This window comes from Salvelinus namaycush, chromosome 39 (genome assembly GCF_016432855.1).
Source record: "Salvelinus namaycush isolate Seneca chromosome 39, SaNama_1.0, whole genome shotgun sequence".
Lineage (NCBI taxonomy): Eukaryota > Metazoa > Chordata > Actinopteri > Salmoniformes > Salmonidae > Salvelinus > Salvelinus namaycush.
The window spans coordinates 18347135-18361801 of NC_052345.1; the positions used below are offsets into that span (position 1 = coordinate 18347135).

At 43.5% G+C, this 14667-nt stretch overlaps 1 protein-coding gene across 2 annotated transcripts in view; it reads left to right on the forward strand.

Annotated features, from left to right (window-relative positions):
* Positions 1 to 13397, forward strand: part of kif16ba (kinesin family member 16Ba) — a 29415-nt gene extending 16018 nt beyond the window's left edge. The window contains exons 19-27 of one of the 2 annotated variants that reach the window (XM_038979313.1): positions 56 to 1420; positions 1967 to 2125; positions 3828 to 3933; positions 4141 to 4188; positions 4508 to 4558; positions 10124 to 10249; positions 10422 to 10511; positions 10614 to 10697; positions 11885 to 13397. In XM_038979313.1, the coding sequence (XP_038835241.1) occupies positions 56 to 1420; positions 1967 to 2125; positions 3828 to 3933; positions 4141 to 4188; positions 4508 to 4558; positions 10124 to 10249; positions 10422 to 10511; positions 10614 to 10697; positions 11885 to 12055 (2200 nt within the window). In that variant the 3' untranslated portion in view covers positions 12056 to 13397. The remainder of the gene's footprint in view (positions 1 to 55; positions 1421 to 1966; positions 2126 to 3827; positions 3934 to 4140; positions 4189 to 4507; positions 4559 to 10123; positions 10250 to 10421; positions 10512 to 10613; positions 10698 to 11884) is intronic. The other variant, XM_038979314.1, reaches the window with a different exon arrangement.
* The last annotated feature ends 1270 nt before the right edge of the window (positions 13398 to 14667 follow it).

Genomic DNA, 14667 nt, shown 5'->3' on the forward strand with positions numbered 1-14667 from the left:
CCATAGCGTATTGCATAGTGTTTCATGATTTGTTTGTATTTGGTTGGGGGTGCAGGAGGCTTATTAAGGAGATGGAAGACAGGCAGAAGTGCGAGAAGGCGGAGCTGGAGCGCCTGCAACAGGAGGTGGAGTCCCAGCGCAAGGAGTCGGAGCAGGTGCAGCAGCGCATCCGCCGCCAGGAGGAGACCCTCCGCTGCCGCAGCCAGGACATCGAGAGCCGCCTGCGCGACCTCCTGGCTGAGAAGCAGCGCTTTGAGGAGGAGCGCCACCGCGAGACCAAGGAGCTGGAGCTACAGAGGCGCCAGCGGCGAAAGCAGCAGGAGGAGCGCGAGGATGAGAAGACGCAGGACGAGGAGGCGCGATGCCATAGCGAGGCGGCAGAGCGTGCCGAGCAGGCGGAGATCTTCCGCGAGCTGGAGCGGCTGAAGCGGGAGCACGAGGAGCAGGTGGTGCGGCTGGAGGCAGAGAGGCGGAGGCTGGAGGAGCGCGAGATGGAGCAGCTAGGCCTGGTGGGGCGCCTAGAAGAGCAGCTGAGGGAGCGCCACGAAGCGGCGGCTGCCCTGCTGACCCGCGAGGACACCCGGCGCCTGGACGAGGAGCGCCGTGCCTTGGCCGAGATACGCTCCGCACTGCTCCGCGCCAAGGAGGCCAGCGGGCGCTCTGACTGCGACAGAATGGGCGAGGAGGCCGGGTGCGCCGCCCAGGTCCGTTACACGGACTTCAAGGCAGCGCAGGTGGAGGAGCTGGGTCAGTTGGAGGAGGGGCTCCGGCAGCAGAAGGAGTGCCTGGAGAAGGAGGTGGCGTCAGAGCACGCTTCCCTGGCCGTCCTGGTCCACGCCCACAAGGAGCGGCAGCGACAGCTGCGAGAGACCCAGGAGAAGGGGGCACAGGACTCCTCAGAACTCTCCCAGGAGGAGCAGCGGATGCAACAGGCCGAGCAGCGCCTCCTCTTCAAGGAGCGCCGGCTAACCAGCCTAACCGACAGCCTCCTGCCGGCGGTGGCCGAGGAAAGGCAGAGGGCGGAGGAGCTGCTGAAACTCGGAAGCTCCTCTGGCGCTGGCAGCATTTCCAACATCTCCCTGGGACTAGACAACACCCTGTACCAGGTGGAAAAGGAACTTGAGGAGAAGGAGGAGCGCCTTACCTCACACTGCGCCAGCGCCGAGCAGCTTCAGCAGCTGCAGGAGACGTACGAGTTCACGGCCAACGTGGCGCGCCAGGAGAAAAAAGTGCGACGCAAGGAGAAGGAGATCCTGGAGTCGCGGGAGAAGCAGCAGCGCGAGTCTCTGGAGCAGGCGGTGGCGCGCCTGGAGAGAAGGCACTCGGCGCTGAGGCGCAGTGTCCCGCTGGACCCAGAAAGTGTGGAATCCAGGCGCAAGGCCTCCGTTCTGGGGCCCGCGCGGGAATTCGACCAAGAGAGGTGCGCACGCTTGTTATTCACTGTCACTACAGATACATCTGTAGAATCAATGAATAGTACAACATTTGTCCTCTAGTGGGAAGGTGTGCAGTAGACCCATTGCTATCCACATAATTATAGAAAATGTAGATAAGCTGATGTCAGAAAGTTTCAAGAGATGATAGATGATGGTGGTAATGAGGATGGTAAATGAGTGTCGTCGATGAGTGATGATGGTATTACCACATTGGTCAATCCCTCCTGTCTAAAATGGTGTTCGTCAATTGGTAATATGATTATGGACATGATAAATAAGTAACTCTGCCATTTTACAATTATATTGTACCATCACAACCGGACGTAGTTGGGAGTCCCATAGGGCGGCGCACAATTGGCCCAGCGTCGTCTGGTTTTGGCCAGTGTAGGCCGTCATTGTAAATAAGAATTTGTTCTTAACTGACTTGCCTAGTTAAATAAAAAAGTAGTTTTGTGGAATGAGCGTATTTAGCATGACTCTGTGGGTCGATAGACACATGACAACTCTCCATCTTCTCTCCATATCCTCAGGGTGGACCGGGAGATCCAGAAGCTGAAGCAGAGGATCAGTAAAACTGAGGGAAGTGGAAGGAGTCACACTGGGAGCGGCGATGAAAAGACCAGTCTCAGCACCCCCCCTGTCAGCCCAATCCAGAGCCTACCCCCGGTGCTGCCTATCACAGATGACGGGTACAGTGCCTTCAGAAAGAAAACCCCTTGACTTTTTCCACATTTTGTTGTTTGCACAGCCTGAATTTCAAATGGATTAAATTGAGATTTTTTTTGTCACTGGCCTACACACAATACCACATGGAATTTGTTTTTAGAAATGTTTACAAAAAAAGTAAACAATGAAAAGCTGAAATGTCTTAAGTCAAGAAGTATTCAACCTCTTTGTTATGGCAAGCCTAAATGAGTTCAGGAGTAAGAATTTGCTTAACAAGTCACATAATAAGTTGCATGGACTCACTGTGTGCAATAATAGTGATTGACAGGATTTTTAAAGGACTACCTCATCTCTGTACCCATACAGTTATCTATGTGGTCCCTTAATCGAGCAGTGAATTTCAAACAGGTTCAACCACAAAGACAAGGGAAGTTTTCCAATGCCTTGCTAAGAAGGGCACCTTTTGGTAGATATATATGGTAGATTTTTTTTTTAAAGCACACTTTGAATATCCCTTTGAGCATGGTGAAGTTATTAATTACACTTTGGATGGTGTATCAATACACCCAGTCACTACAAATATACAGGCGTCCTTCCTAACTCAGTTGTCAGGAAAGGAAGGAAACCACTCAGGGATTTCACCATGATGCCAGTGGTGACTTTAAAACAGGGTTTAATGGCTGTGATAGGAGAGAACTGAGAATGGATCAATAACTTGGTTACTCCACAGCTAACCTAATTGACAAAGTGAAAAGAAGAAAGCCTTTACAGAATAAAAAATATTCCAAAACAAGCATCCTGTTTGCAACAAGGCAGTAAAGAAATACTGCTAAAAATTGCGGCAAAGCAATTAACTTTTTGTCCTGAATACAAAGTGTCATGTTTGGGGCAAGTCCAATACAACACATTACTGAGTATCACTCTCCATATTTTCAAGCATAGTAGTGGCCGCATCATGTTATGGGTGTGCTTGTAATCGTTAAGGACTGGGGAGTTTTTCCAGGATAAAAAAGAAATGAAATCGAGCTAAGCACAGGCAAAATCCTAGAGGAAAACCTGGTTCAGTCTGCTTTCCACCAGACACTGGTAGATGAATTCACCTTTCAGCAGGACAATAAAGGCCCGATCTACACTGGAGTTGCTTACAAAGAAGACAGTGAATGTCCCCGAGTGGCCGAGTTACAGTTTTGACTTAAATCTGCTTGAAAATCTATGGCAAGACCTGAAAATAGTTGTCTAGCAATGATCAACAAACAATGTGACAGAGCTTGAAGAATTTTGAAAAGCATAATGGGAAAATGTGTGGAAAGCTCTTAGAGATTTACCCAGAAAGACTCACCACTGTAATCATGATTCTAACATTTATTGGATACTTATCTAATCAAAAGATTTTTTTGTATTTTTTTAAAAACTAGTTTTGGAACATTTCTTCCACTTTGACGTTTTGTGTAGATCGTTGACAAATCAATTTTAATCTCACTTTGTAACACAACAAAATGTGGAGAAAGTAAATGTGTGTGTGAATACTTTCGGAAGGCACTGTATGTGTCATCCTATGTAATATTCACAATGATGGCCAGAAACGGCACAGGCAAATTTGTTGTAGGTGGTGGAGAATGATGAAATGTAGATGATCAAAATAAAGATGCTTTCTTTTTTGACAGTAGGGTTGACCTGGCCATTGCAGATTTTGAGTATCTAATAAGTTTCCTTATCCGTTGACAGGATAAATGCATACATTGAGGAGGAGGTTAAGAGAAGGTTACAGAAGCTGAACCTCTTCAATGGTGACAAAAACATTGAGCTCTCGCTTTCATCTGAATCTCTGCAGGTAAGCATCAGTGATACATTGTTTTGTTTGCCTGGCAATATTAAGATGGGGATATTTCTCAATCTCAAGAATAGATTCTTGATGTTCAAACTCATAAAGTCTTAGTTACTGTAGCCTCCCATACAATGGGAGCATAATAAAGAAACCCCAATTTGGAAATTGTGGCTTTGAAAAATAGCAATTATATGAAGTTCTTCAATCCTACAGGAGGACGAAGAAGTTAATGAATCTAGCTCTGTTAGATTAACGGATGAGGTAAGCCCAGGTCCTCGACACAGGGTATACAGAATGGACTATAATCTGCATGCATTTCTGAAAATTCTCTAAAAAGGTTACATGGACCAATCAAGTGGGGTCTTTTCCCAACCTTTCTCATATTTTTTTGTATGTGGATGATGATTTGCCTGGTTTTCTTTTCTTTTCCCCAATATGAGAGGAACTCTTGCTTGCCTAATGGCAAAGTTGTCCATTTACCACAGCATATGCAGTTTTGGTTTGAAATGAATTTGACATTGCAATGTATCTTTTAGGAATTGTTTGTCATTGCTTAGAAGTGTGGTCTTATTCATTACAGGATGATGCCAAGCTGCAAAACCGTGTCAACCCTAGGAAATTGAAATATGAGGTAAGGCTTGAGTTTTTTTCTGTTGGTGATGAAGAAACTAACCAGACATTTTGAAACAATAATTTAACTTGACTGGCAATCATTCTGAATCTTCACTAACCACCACACCAACTATGAAAAAATGAATGCCGTTTGTAAAAGGCGCTTTAGGGAACATCCTGCTTTACAGGAATCCCAAATTTGTATCTGATTAGCAGAGAAGATTCCTAAACCAAGAACTTCAGACCTTTTATAAAGAAATTGCAAAAACATAAGAATATAAAAGAAGCAGGAAATTGGATAAAATACTCAATTGGCTAAATGAAACCATCACTGACAGAGGAGGCCGACTTAAGTGTAGAACATAATAAGGAGAAATGTCCAACCAAACAGGGTTGATATCTGGTTTTGTAAGCAAAAAGGAAAGGTCAAAATTGCATGGAAGCCTGGGATGTGTAATTTTGTATTCATGCTGCATAACAATCATCAGTCTCTTTAATTGCCTTTTGAATTGTAATCTTGCTCATCTGGATTTTTTTCCAATCACAACTGGATTTTTACACTTGGTGGAGGAAGAACTTAATTTACTGGGGTGAGAAGGAATACATGAAAGACTATAATTCAGAGCTGTGATCTCTGGTTTGAAGTTATAGTCATGGAATCCCCCCTTGTCCACACAGAAAGACTCCATGCCCTTGCTGTGGCGTAGCTTCCTGTGTGTCCCAGAACGTGAGACGAGCACTCACCTGGATGGGGCTACAACAAGTTCAGAAGAAGAAGGCGGCAAAGACCGCTCTGAGTTAGATAAAATTGGCAATCCAGAAAGGGAAACCAAAGTCTTGGCAGAAAATGATAGAATGCCTTATAAAGAGGGTGAAAAAGCAAAATGGTGGCAGGTGGAAGTGAAGGGGAAGGTTGACCAAGCTGAGAGCGAGAAGAGTAGCTGTGATTTTAAAACCAAGGACTGGGGATTTAGGTCTACAAACACCATAGTCGGTGAGGATGGAAATAACAGCCAATGTAGGCCAGATGAGGAAGATGACAAGATGAAAAGTCTGTCATATTATCAGTCCAGAGAAACCAGAACAGAAAACCCACTGTTGCTCTCACAGTTTGACTCTTTGGAAGGAACCAAAGACCAAGTTCAGAACACAAGCAAGACAAGTAACGACACTGTAACCGTGATAAATTCTGAAGTCCCCATACTGAGACCAAGTTCAAAGAGACAAATCTCCATCGAGGGCTACTTTGGTCTCAACAAGATCCCTAAAGAGTCTGTAAATGGGCAGGTGCAGAGGAATCTGAGAACTTCAGAACCGGATCTATTAACCAACGAACTGGGAGCCAAACAGAGTTACGTCCTTGGATACTTGGCAGGCAAGCTGTCTGGAGTTTACAACGACGCTGGACGATATCTGCAGAGTACACGGGATATCATTCGGCAGGTTCAAGCAGGAGAGACTTCAGCATTGACTAGTACATTCTCTCAGTACATGACCATAGTTACAAAACATCTTCCACTTGCTCAGAAAAAGCAGCTTGAACCTTCAATGAAACCCGACTCGAGGCAGAATAAAGTTCATTTTGCCAATTTGACAGGCAATTGCCTTTTCAATGTACCCGATAAAGGTAATGTGTCTGCAATTCCGGACATTTCATTATGGCCTAAAGGCTCTATGACTACATACAAAGACGGGGAGCCTGTAATTTATTGTCAGACGCTCGTGCAGTTTCCCATATGCCTTTTGGAATTACAGTCTCTTCCGCTTCAGAAGATGCTCTATTGTTTGTACTGTGTGATGCCCAAAATCGCTACCATTTCCCACCACCTTTTGGGTATCTACTGGCTAAGCGTTGCCAATTGCAAACAGCCTACACCACAACCAAGTTGCTTACTGTTATTTGAAACCGACATCTATGCAGTCTCCGCTGGTACTGGTTTAGGTAACAACCAACCTTTGGCAGTTTTTCAGCACTTCAGTCTCTTGCACATCAAAGAGATCCAAGTGAGCTTTGCTGGGCAGCATGTACGACTCCTGGGCTCCACTAAAGACACCATCTTGGTCATCTTCACCCACAGCAAAGAGCTTACCCAGGAGCTATGTTGTACCCTGCTGAAGATCCTTGCCCCGGCAGAGGTTCAGGAAGGCCCAGGAGCCCACCCCTTGCTTTGTGGAGACCTCTCGCGCCTCTCTCTGGACTGGAGGTCCCACGTTCCAGACCTCCTGCTGGATAGTGGCCTCTGTGTTACCTCACGTTTTAAGAGGATCATGGCTGACCTGCTCTATATCCTGCACGGCAACATGGAAGGACCCAACAAGCCCTCCTTGGCTAACATACAGCTTCTTCTCTACACTTCCATCAAGGTGGAAAACTATTCCACCTCGCGCCAAGTTGTCCTTTGCCAGTTCTTTCTTACCGACACTCACATAGGCCTGGTGCAAGAGGATGCTGTGTTCCACCCGGAACCTCGAGGCTCAACTCTGGTTCCCATCCAACCCCAGTTTCAGGGAGTAGAGCTGCGCAGACGCTCAGACATCCGATGTGTGCTTGTGAGACACATTGATAGATGTATGGTGCTTGACATCGTATTCTCCGTGACTCACAGAGGGCAGACTGAGACCAAAAGAAAGACGAGGAAAGGCTTAGGCATTGTCCCTCTACCTTCTGATTGCAGGCCCCCAGCTGATTCCTGGAAATTAACTTTCAGCTCTACCTCGGATGCAGCAATCCTAATCAATCATCTGTCAACCTGATTTAAGGCTGTGCTTACAGGTCATAAAAGGATGTAATGCTAATAGGTAATACATGGAAAGGAGTTTAACTGCCACTGCAGGCCTGAAGCGTAATGACTGGTGCCGTCCTGCTGAACTCCTCTTGTTTTCTTTCAGTATTGCACTTGAGCAAGAAAGCCATGGTGAGTTGGCTAGCTAGCGACATTCAGTATTGTCAGCCAACTGCATTTCTGAGTATAGTAATCAGATAGCTAGACTGATAACATCAGGGTTTGCATACTACAAGAGTTGAGCAACATTGTAGTAAAGATTTCACTTGTAAATCTTATTTTGTTTGAGCATGATGGTACCCTCCTACCACTTCCAATGTGTATTTAAGTTTAAATGATTTGTTTGATTAGTTGAAAATCATATTCCAAAGAAACATTATTCTTGTAACATGGTAACCATGCCTTTTGTAATTGTTAATGTATGTCCATAATGTCAGTAACATTTTATTGAAACTTCTACAGGATCCTCATGAATATTGTGTTATAAGAAAATATTCATATTATATTATATACACTGCTCAAAAAAATAAAGGGAACACTAAAATAACACATCCTAGATCTGAATGAATGAAATATTCTTATTAAATACTTTTTTCTGTACATAGTTGAATGTGCTGACAACAAAATCACACACAAATGATCAATGGAAATCAAATTTATCAACCCATGGAGGTCTGGATTTGGAGTCCCACTCAAAATTTAAAGTGGAAAACCACACTACAGGCTGATCCAACTTTGATGTAATGTCCTTAAAACAAGTCAAAATGAGGCTCAGTAGTGTGTGTGTGGCCTCCACGTGCCTGTATGACATCCCTACAACGCCTGGGCATGCTCCTGATGAGGTGGCGGATGGTCTCCTGAGGGATCTCCTCCCAGACCTGGACTAAAGCATCCGCCAACTCCTGGACAGTCTGTGGTGCAACGTGGCATTGGTGGATGGAGCGAGACATGATGTCCCAGATGTGCTCAATTGGATACAGGTCTGGGGAACGGGCGGGCCAGTCCATAGCATCAATGCCTTCCTCTTGCAGGAACTGCTGACACACTCCAGCCATATGAGGTCTAGCATTGTCTTGCATTAGGAGGAACCCAGGGCCAACCGCACCAGCATATGGTCTCACAAGGGGTCTGAGGATCTCATCTCGGTACCTAATGGCAGTCAGGCTACCTCTGGCGAGCACATGGAGGGCTGTGCGGCCCCCCAAAGAAATGCCACCCCACACCATGACTGACCCACCGCCAAACCGGTCATGCTGGAGGATGTTGCAGGCAGCAGAACGTTCTCCACGGCGTCTCCAGGCTCTGTCACGTCTGTCACATGTGCTCAGTGTGAACCTGCTTTCATCTGTGAAGAGCACAGGGCGCCAGTGGCGAATAACGCCAATCTTGGTGTTCTCTGGCAAATGCCAAACGTCCTGCACGGTGTTGGGCTGTAAGCACAACCCCCACCTGTGGACATCGGGCCATCGTACCACCCTCATGGAGTCTGTTTCTGACCGTTTGAGCAGACACATGCACATTTGTGGCCTGCTGGAGGTCATTTTGCAGGGCTCTGGCAGTGCTCCTCCTTGCACAAAGGCGGAGGTAGCGGTCCTGCTGCTGGGTTGTTGCCCTCCTACGGCCTCCTTCGCGTCTCCTGATGTACTGGCCTGTCTCCTGGTAGCGCCTCCATGCTCTGGACACTACGCTGACAGACACAGCAAACCTTCTTGCCACAGCTCGCAATGATGTGCCATCCTGGATGAGCTGCACTACCTGAGCCACTTGTGTGGGTTGTAGACTCCGTCTCATGCTACCACTAGAGTGAAAGCACCGCCAGCATTCAAAAGTGACCAAAACATCAGCCAGGAAGCATAGGAACTGAGAAGTGGTCTGTGGTCACCACCTGCAGAACCACTCCTTTATTGGGGGTGTCTTGCTAATTGCCTATAATTTCCACCTGTTGTCTATTCCATTTGCACAACAGCATGTGAAATGTATTGTTAATCAGAGTTGCTTCCTAAGTGGACAGTTTGATTTCACAGAAGTGTGATTGACTTGGAGTTACATTGTGTTGTTTAAGTGTTCCCTTTATTTTTTTGAGCAGTGTATTATATTCATAAATATCCATATTATAAATATAGATCAAATACTAAAATGTAAAGGTCTAACTCCAATGGCTGCTATTGATTTTAAAGTATTTTATAGTATATTTTAATGCTTCTCTTCTTAACATACTGCCACTGTGGTGGTACACCTTAATCAAATCCTAGTCAATCGTTAATTGTCACTTTTAAGAACAATTTTACTCACGAACCTAATTTGTTTTGTTTTGGTGTAGTTAATTAATTGGATATTTCGTAGATTTTCTATCCTACTACAGGGAATAGGGTGATCTTTTGTTTAGTCAGCTTAGCTCTCCCTCTCTGTTCTTACATGAACGCTCACATCAATCATTTATGGCCGGTAAAATTGTTTTCTTCAATCTGTTTGTGTACATGTTTATGCATATTCATTATATGGTAATGTGCAATATGATTTTGAGGAATATGTATGAGTAGTAACATGACGAATGTCTGAAGAATAATATGACTTGGGACTATGATCACTGCAATAATGTTAATAAAAGATGGTTAATTGTTTAAACAGAAAATAAAGATAGGCTTACACAGAACACTTTGTGTTGCGTGGTTGTATCTAGCTGTTCTGTTTCGTACCTAGTCACTGTTGTCATATAAATAAGACTACACCTTCCTGTCCATGTTTCTCTCTCTCTCTCTCTCTCTCCCATTTTTCTTTCATTCCACCCATGTCTTTCCCAGCAGCGATTTGTCTCTGTCCCTCTTGGGACCAACTCCGACTGCCTAAAGGACCCCGTTAAAATTAGCATCCCTCGCTACGTTCTCAGAGGGCAAGGGAAAGATGAGCACTTTGAGTTTGAAATTAAGGTAAGCTTCTCTTGTTAATTTGTTAAGTATCTTTGTTAAGTATCTCTCAAGATCCAGCATCATTGCTTTTGCTGTCTCTGGTCTTGTACACGTCCGACAGGTCCATATCCATTCTCCATTTTGAGTTAGTTGTATCAGTCTTGTACTCAGTAGTATTTTCCTCTCTCTTTAGATCACTGTAATGGACGAAACGTGGACGGTCTTCAGGAGATACAGCCGCTTTCGGGAGATGCACAAAACTCTCAAGATGAAATTCCCAGAGGTAAAAGACTTTGATAGGAATTACCACATACTACACATCCTCTCCTATTGTAGATAATAGTAATATAATTGGTACAATCTTAATGACCTCCTTCCATACCAGCTTGCAGCTTTAGAATTCCCTCCCAAGAAACTCTTTGGGAACCGAGATGAGAGAATGGTTGCTGAACGGCAGAGTCACTTGGAGGTGAGTGCTGGCATTGACACATACTATTGCGTTTCTTAAAAGTAATATAGTTTAAGTTGTAATGATTGACGGGGTTATCGAAATCTGTCGGTGACGAAAGTCTGAAGGTTTGTCATTCTCATCCATCAGTTCAGAGATCTATTTGTTCCTTGTCATACATTTAAAGCAGTAGTCGCCAAACTGTGGATCGCAAGGCATTCCTAGTCGATCACCAAACATTTCTGTAGAAAAGCCAATGATAAAGCTTTACGCTCCAATTTTTTTTTGTATTAGTCTTGCGCTGTTGGCGGTAGATGCACTTGCGCGCTGGGTAGGCAAAGTGTTCCCATTTTGAACCATTTAATTTGTCTATCCTGCGGACCAAGAGAGCTAAATCAAGTGTGCCTACTGCGCTGGCCAATCGGATAGCTCAATTCACTGTGCCTACAGCTTCAACGACCCCACAGCAAAGTTTGATACTTGCCTACGTGAGATTTCATAACTTTTAAAACCCTGACCAAAGCGAGACTGTCAAAGATACAGCTGCTGTGTTCGATTGAGTTCATGTTTAAGGCTATATTCAGCACTGTTTTTATTTAACACTTTTTTTAACACTTTTACAAAACAAAAACTTCTACTCGCGCTACAACCAGCACTGCAACTGCAATGAATCAGTAGCCAAGTGTATCGATAGGCCTGCCTTTTAACTATTTGCAGCTCGTCGTTTTTTGTTTTGTTTATATCGACCCTTTCTATGGTCATAAGAACATGAATTTGTGCATGAGGCAGAAATAATGTAGTGCGACTTGAGTTTCGCCATTAGGTGGAAGGCTGTCCCCTCTCTCTGGTCAGTCTTACCGGAGGAAAGGAGAGCGCAGGGAACTTGAGAGGCAGACCCTCTGCTGCTCTCTCCCTCCGCTGAGACTGACCATCAGATGCAGGTACCATCAGTATAGTAAAATAGAAAAGTTAATTAGTTGCAAATTATTCAATTCGTACTCAGCTGTGCCTTGCAAGTGATACAACAACTGATCTATTTTGTCATCAAAGCTCAAGTTTTGAAATATAATATAGTCTGAGAAGGCCAAGCATAGCCAATATGTTGTGATCATGTATTAGTGCACAAACCTCATTCCTACAGAAATGTTTTTATTAGGTTAATGTTGCATATGCTTACATTTTTTTGCTCCATTTTTTTGCTCCTCCAGAAATATCTGAAAAACTTCTTCAGGGTTATGATGTCACCCTCCTCGGGCTCTCCACTCCGCACTGATTCAGACTCTGAGGGTGGTCTGCAGCTGTCCAAGCACGCCATCTGTGACTTCTCCCCGTTCTTTAAGAAGGGCGTCTTTGACTACAGCAGCCATGGAACTGGTTGAAAACATTTTGGATGAGGACGGGTTGGAGCTAGTCTGGCCCTAGATATTTTTGTGCTGTTTTGCCATTTCCTACAGTCATTGGAGTTGACAAGACAGCGCCAGCAGATCTGTGACCAGGCTACGATGGAGCAGCTTTAATCCCAAAATCAAAGTGTGCGGTGCCTTCCCAGGTTGCAGTCTAGGTATTGACCTCAGTACAACCAAGTTATCAGGGGCACTAAGGAACAGATATCTAACTTACTATTCACCTTACTACTTTTTCTTCTAGCTCTCCTTCCTTTCCTACTCACTCTCCTTCCTTTCCTACTCACTCTCCTTCCTTTCCTACTCACTCTCCTTCCTTTCCTACTCACTCTCCTTCCTTTCCTACTCACTCTCCTTCCTTTCCTACTCACTCTCCTTCCTTTCCTACTCACTCTCCTTCCTTTCCTACTCACTCTCTTCCTTTCAGGTTAGGCCAGTACATTTGGAAATGGTCCTTTTTTATGAGGACCAAACGCATGAGGAATAGTCTTATCTTATAAGTCGAGTAAGTCATGTAATGACAACAGGTGTAGAATATGTGCTATTACAGTGACACAAAATGGTTCTTAAGCGGGCCTTGCAGAAAGGCAATGCAACCGCTGCCAATCTAGGAGACATTGCAAAGTCCTGGCATTAGTGACTTGCTAAGTCCATCTACTCTGCTCTCTTCCTGTTCACCACAGTTTACTCAGAAATAATGTTCTGAAGGGAGGCTTTACAACAAAATACTTTTTATGCAGCTATAATTTCGATGGCAACTCTAGTTTCTACCATTTCTGGTGATATGCAATTGAGACTGACATGTGCTGTATCTATGGGAACTGACCATTAAGGCATTACTCTTCACTACCTGTAGTGTTGATAAGGGTGGGCTGTTTCTGTATTGTATGGGTCATGGCTTCTCAAACTTGCTTAAAGTGGGATGTTCAGTATTTTATGACTTAATGTTAGATGGTTACTCATCCTAAAAGTAGACTAATGGGTTACATTTCCCAACCATGGGTAACCCAACCATGGGTTACATTTCTTCTAGCCCATAGATTACTTTCTTGGTTAGAAACCAAAAAACTGAACTTCCCCTTTTAATGTTGATATCATGTCTCATTATTGTACAATGTATCAGTTGAAAATAGTCTGAGGAGAGGTACTTTTGAGTGCAATAACAAGGACTCATGATCACTCCCAATTTTCAGAGAAATGTTAAATTGAGTCGTTTTGGTGAGATGTCGAAGTGATAACATGCTTTGACTTCACCTTTAATGGTAGCTACTACAGTAAAAAAAAAAAAAGTCAAGCTGATGTCACATGGCATTTGTGCAGGTTGAATCATATTATTCAGGATTGAGAGAATAATTGTTGAACGAAACGTGGCACATCTCTCCAGACTTCACCTTTCAACACTTAATTGGGTATTTTTTGGGCCTAGGCAGTTGGTGTGCCTACTGGTCCTGAAAGCTGTTGCTAACAGTGTTGCTCTCCATGTTTCTAACTGGGTAATAGAATTACGCTTTTGTTGACCACATGTCTTCCAAGTTTCACACGTAATACAATCACGGCTGCTGAGTTCAACACTTGACAAAACACTTTCACAACTGGACATACTGTAGGTGCTAAGACTTGTGGTGTGGATGTCAAACAGTTTACTTGGGGTTAGACTTACTATGTCTTTGTAAATCTGTAACAAAATATAATTATTTCTTAAATAAGTAATGAGGTGGTACAAATATACTACAGTTTCACATTAAATGTAGCATAGTGCAAGAACTTTAATCACTCCCCTTGTAAAGCATATTGTATACATATAATGTATATTTGAATGTTTGTGTGCATAGTTTTCTATATGAAGTGCTTGTACACACGCAATGTAAACTATTGACATTGAATGTCATAAAAGGGATTGTATATTATAACTGCTATAACTGATTTAGCTTTCAAAGGCTTTGATATCGTAATGATGTAAGAGGAGGACCAGTTTGCTTTACTGGTGTCCATTTTGAGACTCCAAGTTGAGGGATTGAAAGTCAGTCATATGTAAGTACTGTAGTAGAAACTTTTTTTTTAGTTTTTATATAATTTTTTAGAACTGGAATATAATTAGGATTATATTGATTTTCATAACTGACAGCTCATTTGTGTATTTATGTCCTGTAAAAACACTTAGCTATCTGCAAAATAATGTACAGCAAGAAACTGATTAGTTGTACCATTGTATTGAGGTTGTAACTGACACATTTACAAAATCGATACATTTGATAAAACTCCTGCAAAATATTTTGCTGCGGCATTGTGTGTTTATAACATGGATGCAACTCATAAAAAAATAGGGACAGTTTATGACCTCTTGACTATCTTACAGGAGTAATATACTTACTGGTGTAATACACAGCAAGCATATCAAACTATTTCTTTTTTATATAAAAAAAAAAAATTCAACCAGGTAGGCCAGTTGAGAACAAGTTCTCATTTACAACTGCGACCTGGCCAAGATAAAGCAAAGCAGTGCAACACAAACAACACAGAATTACACATGGAATAAACAAACATACAGTCAAAAACACAATATACAGTGTGTGCAAATGAGGTAAGAT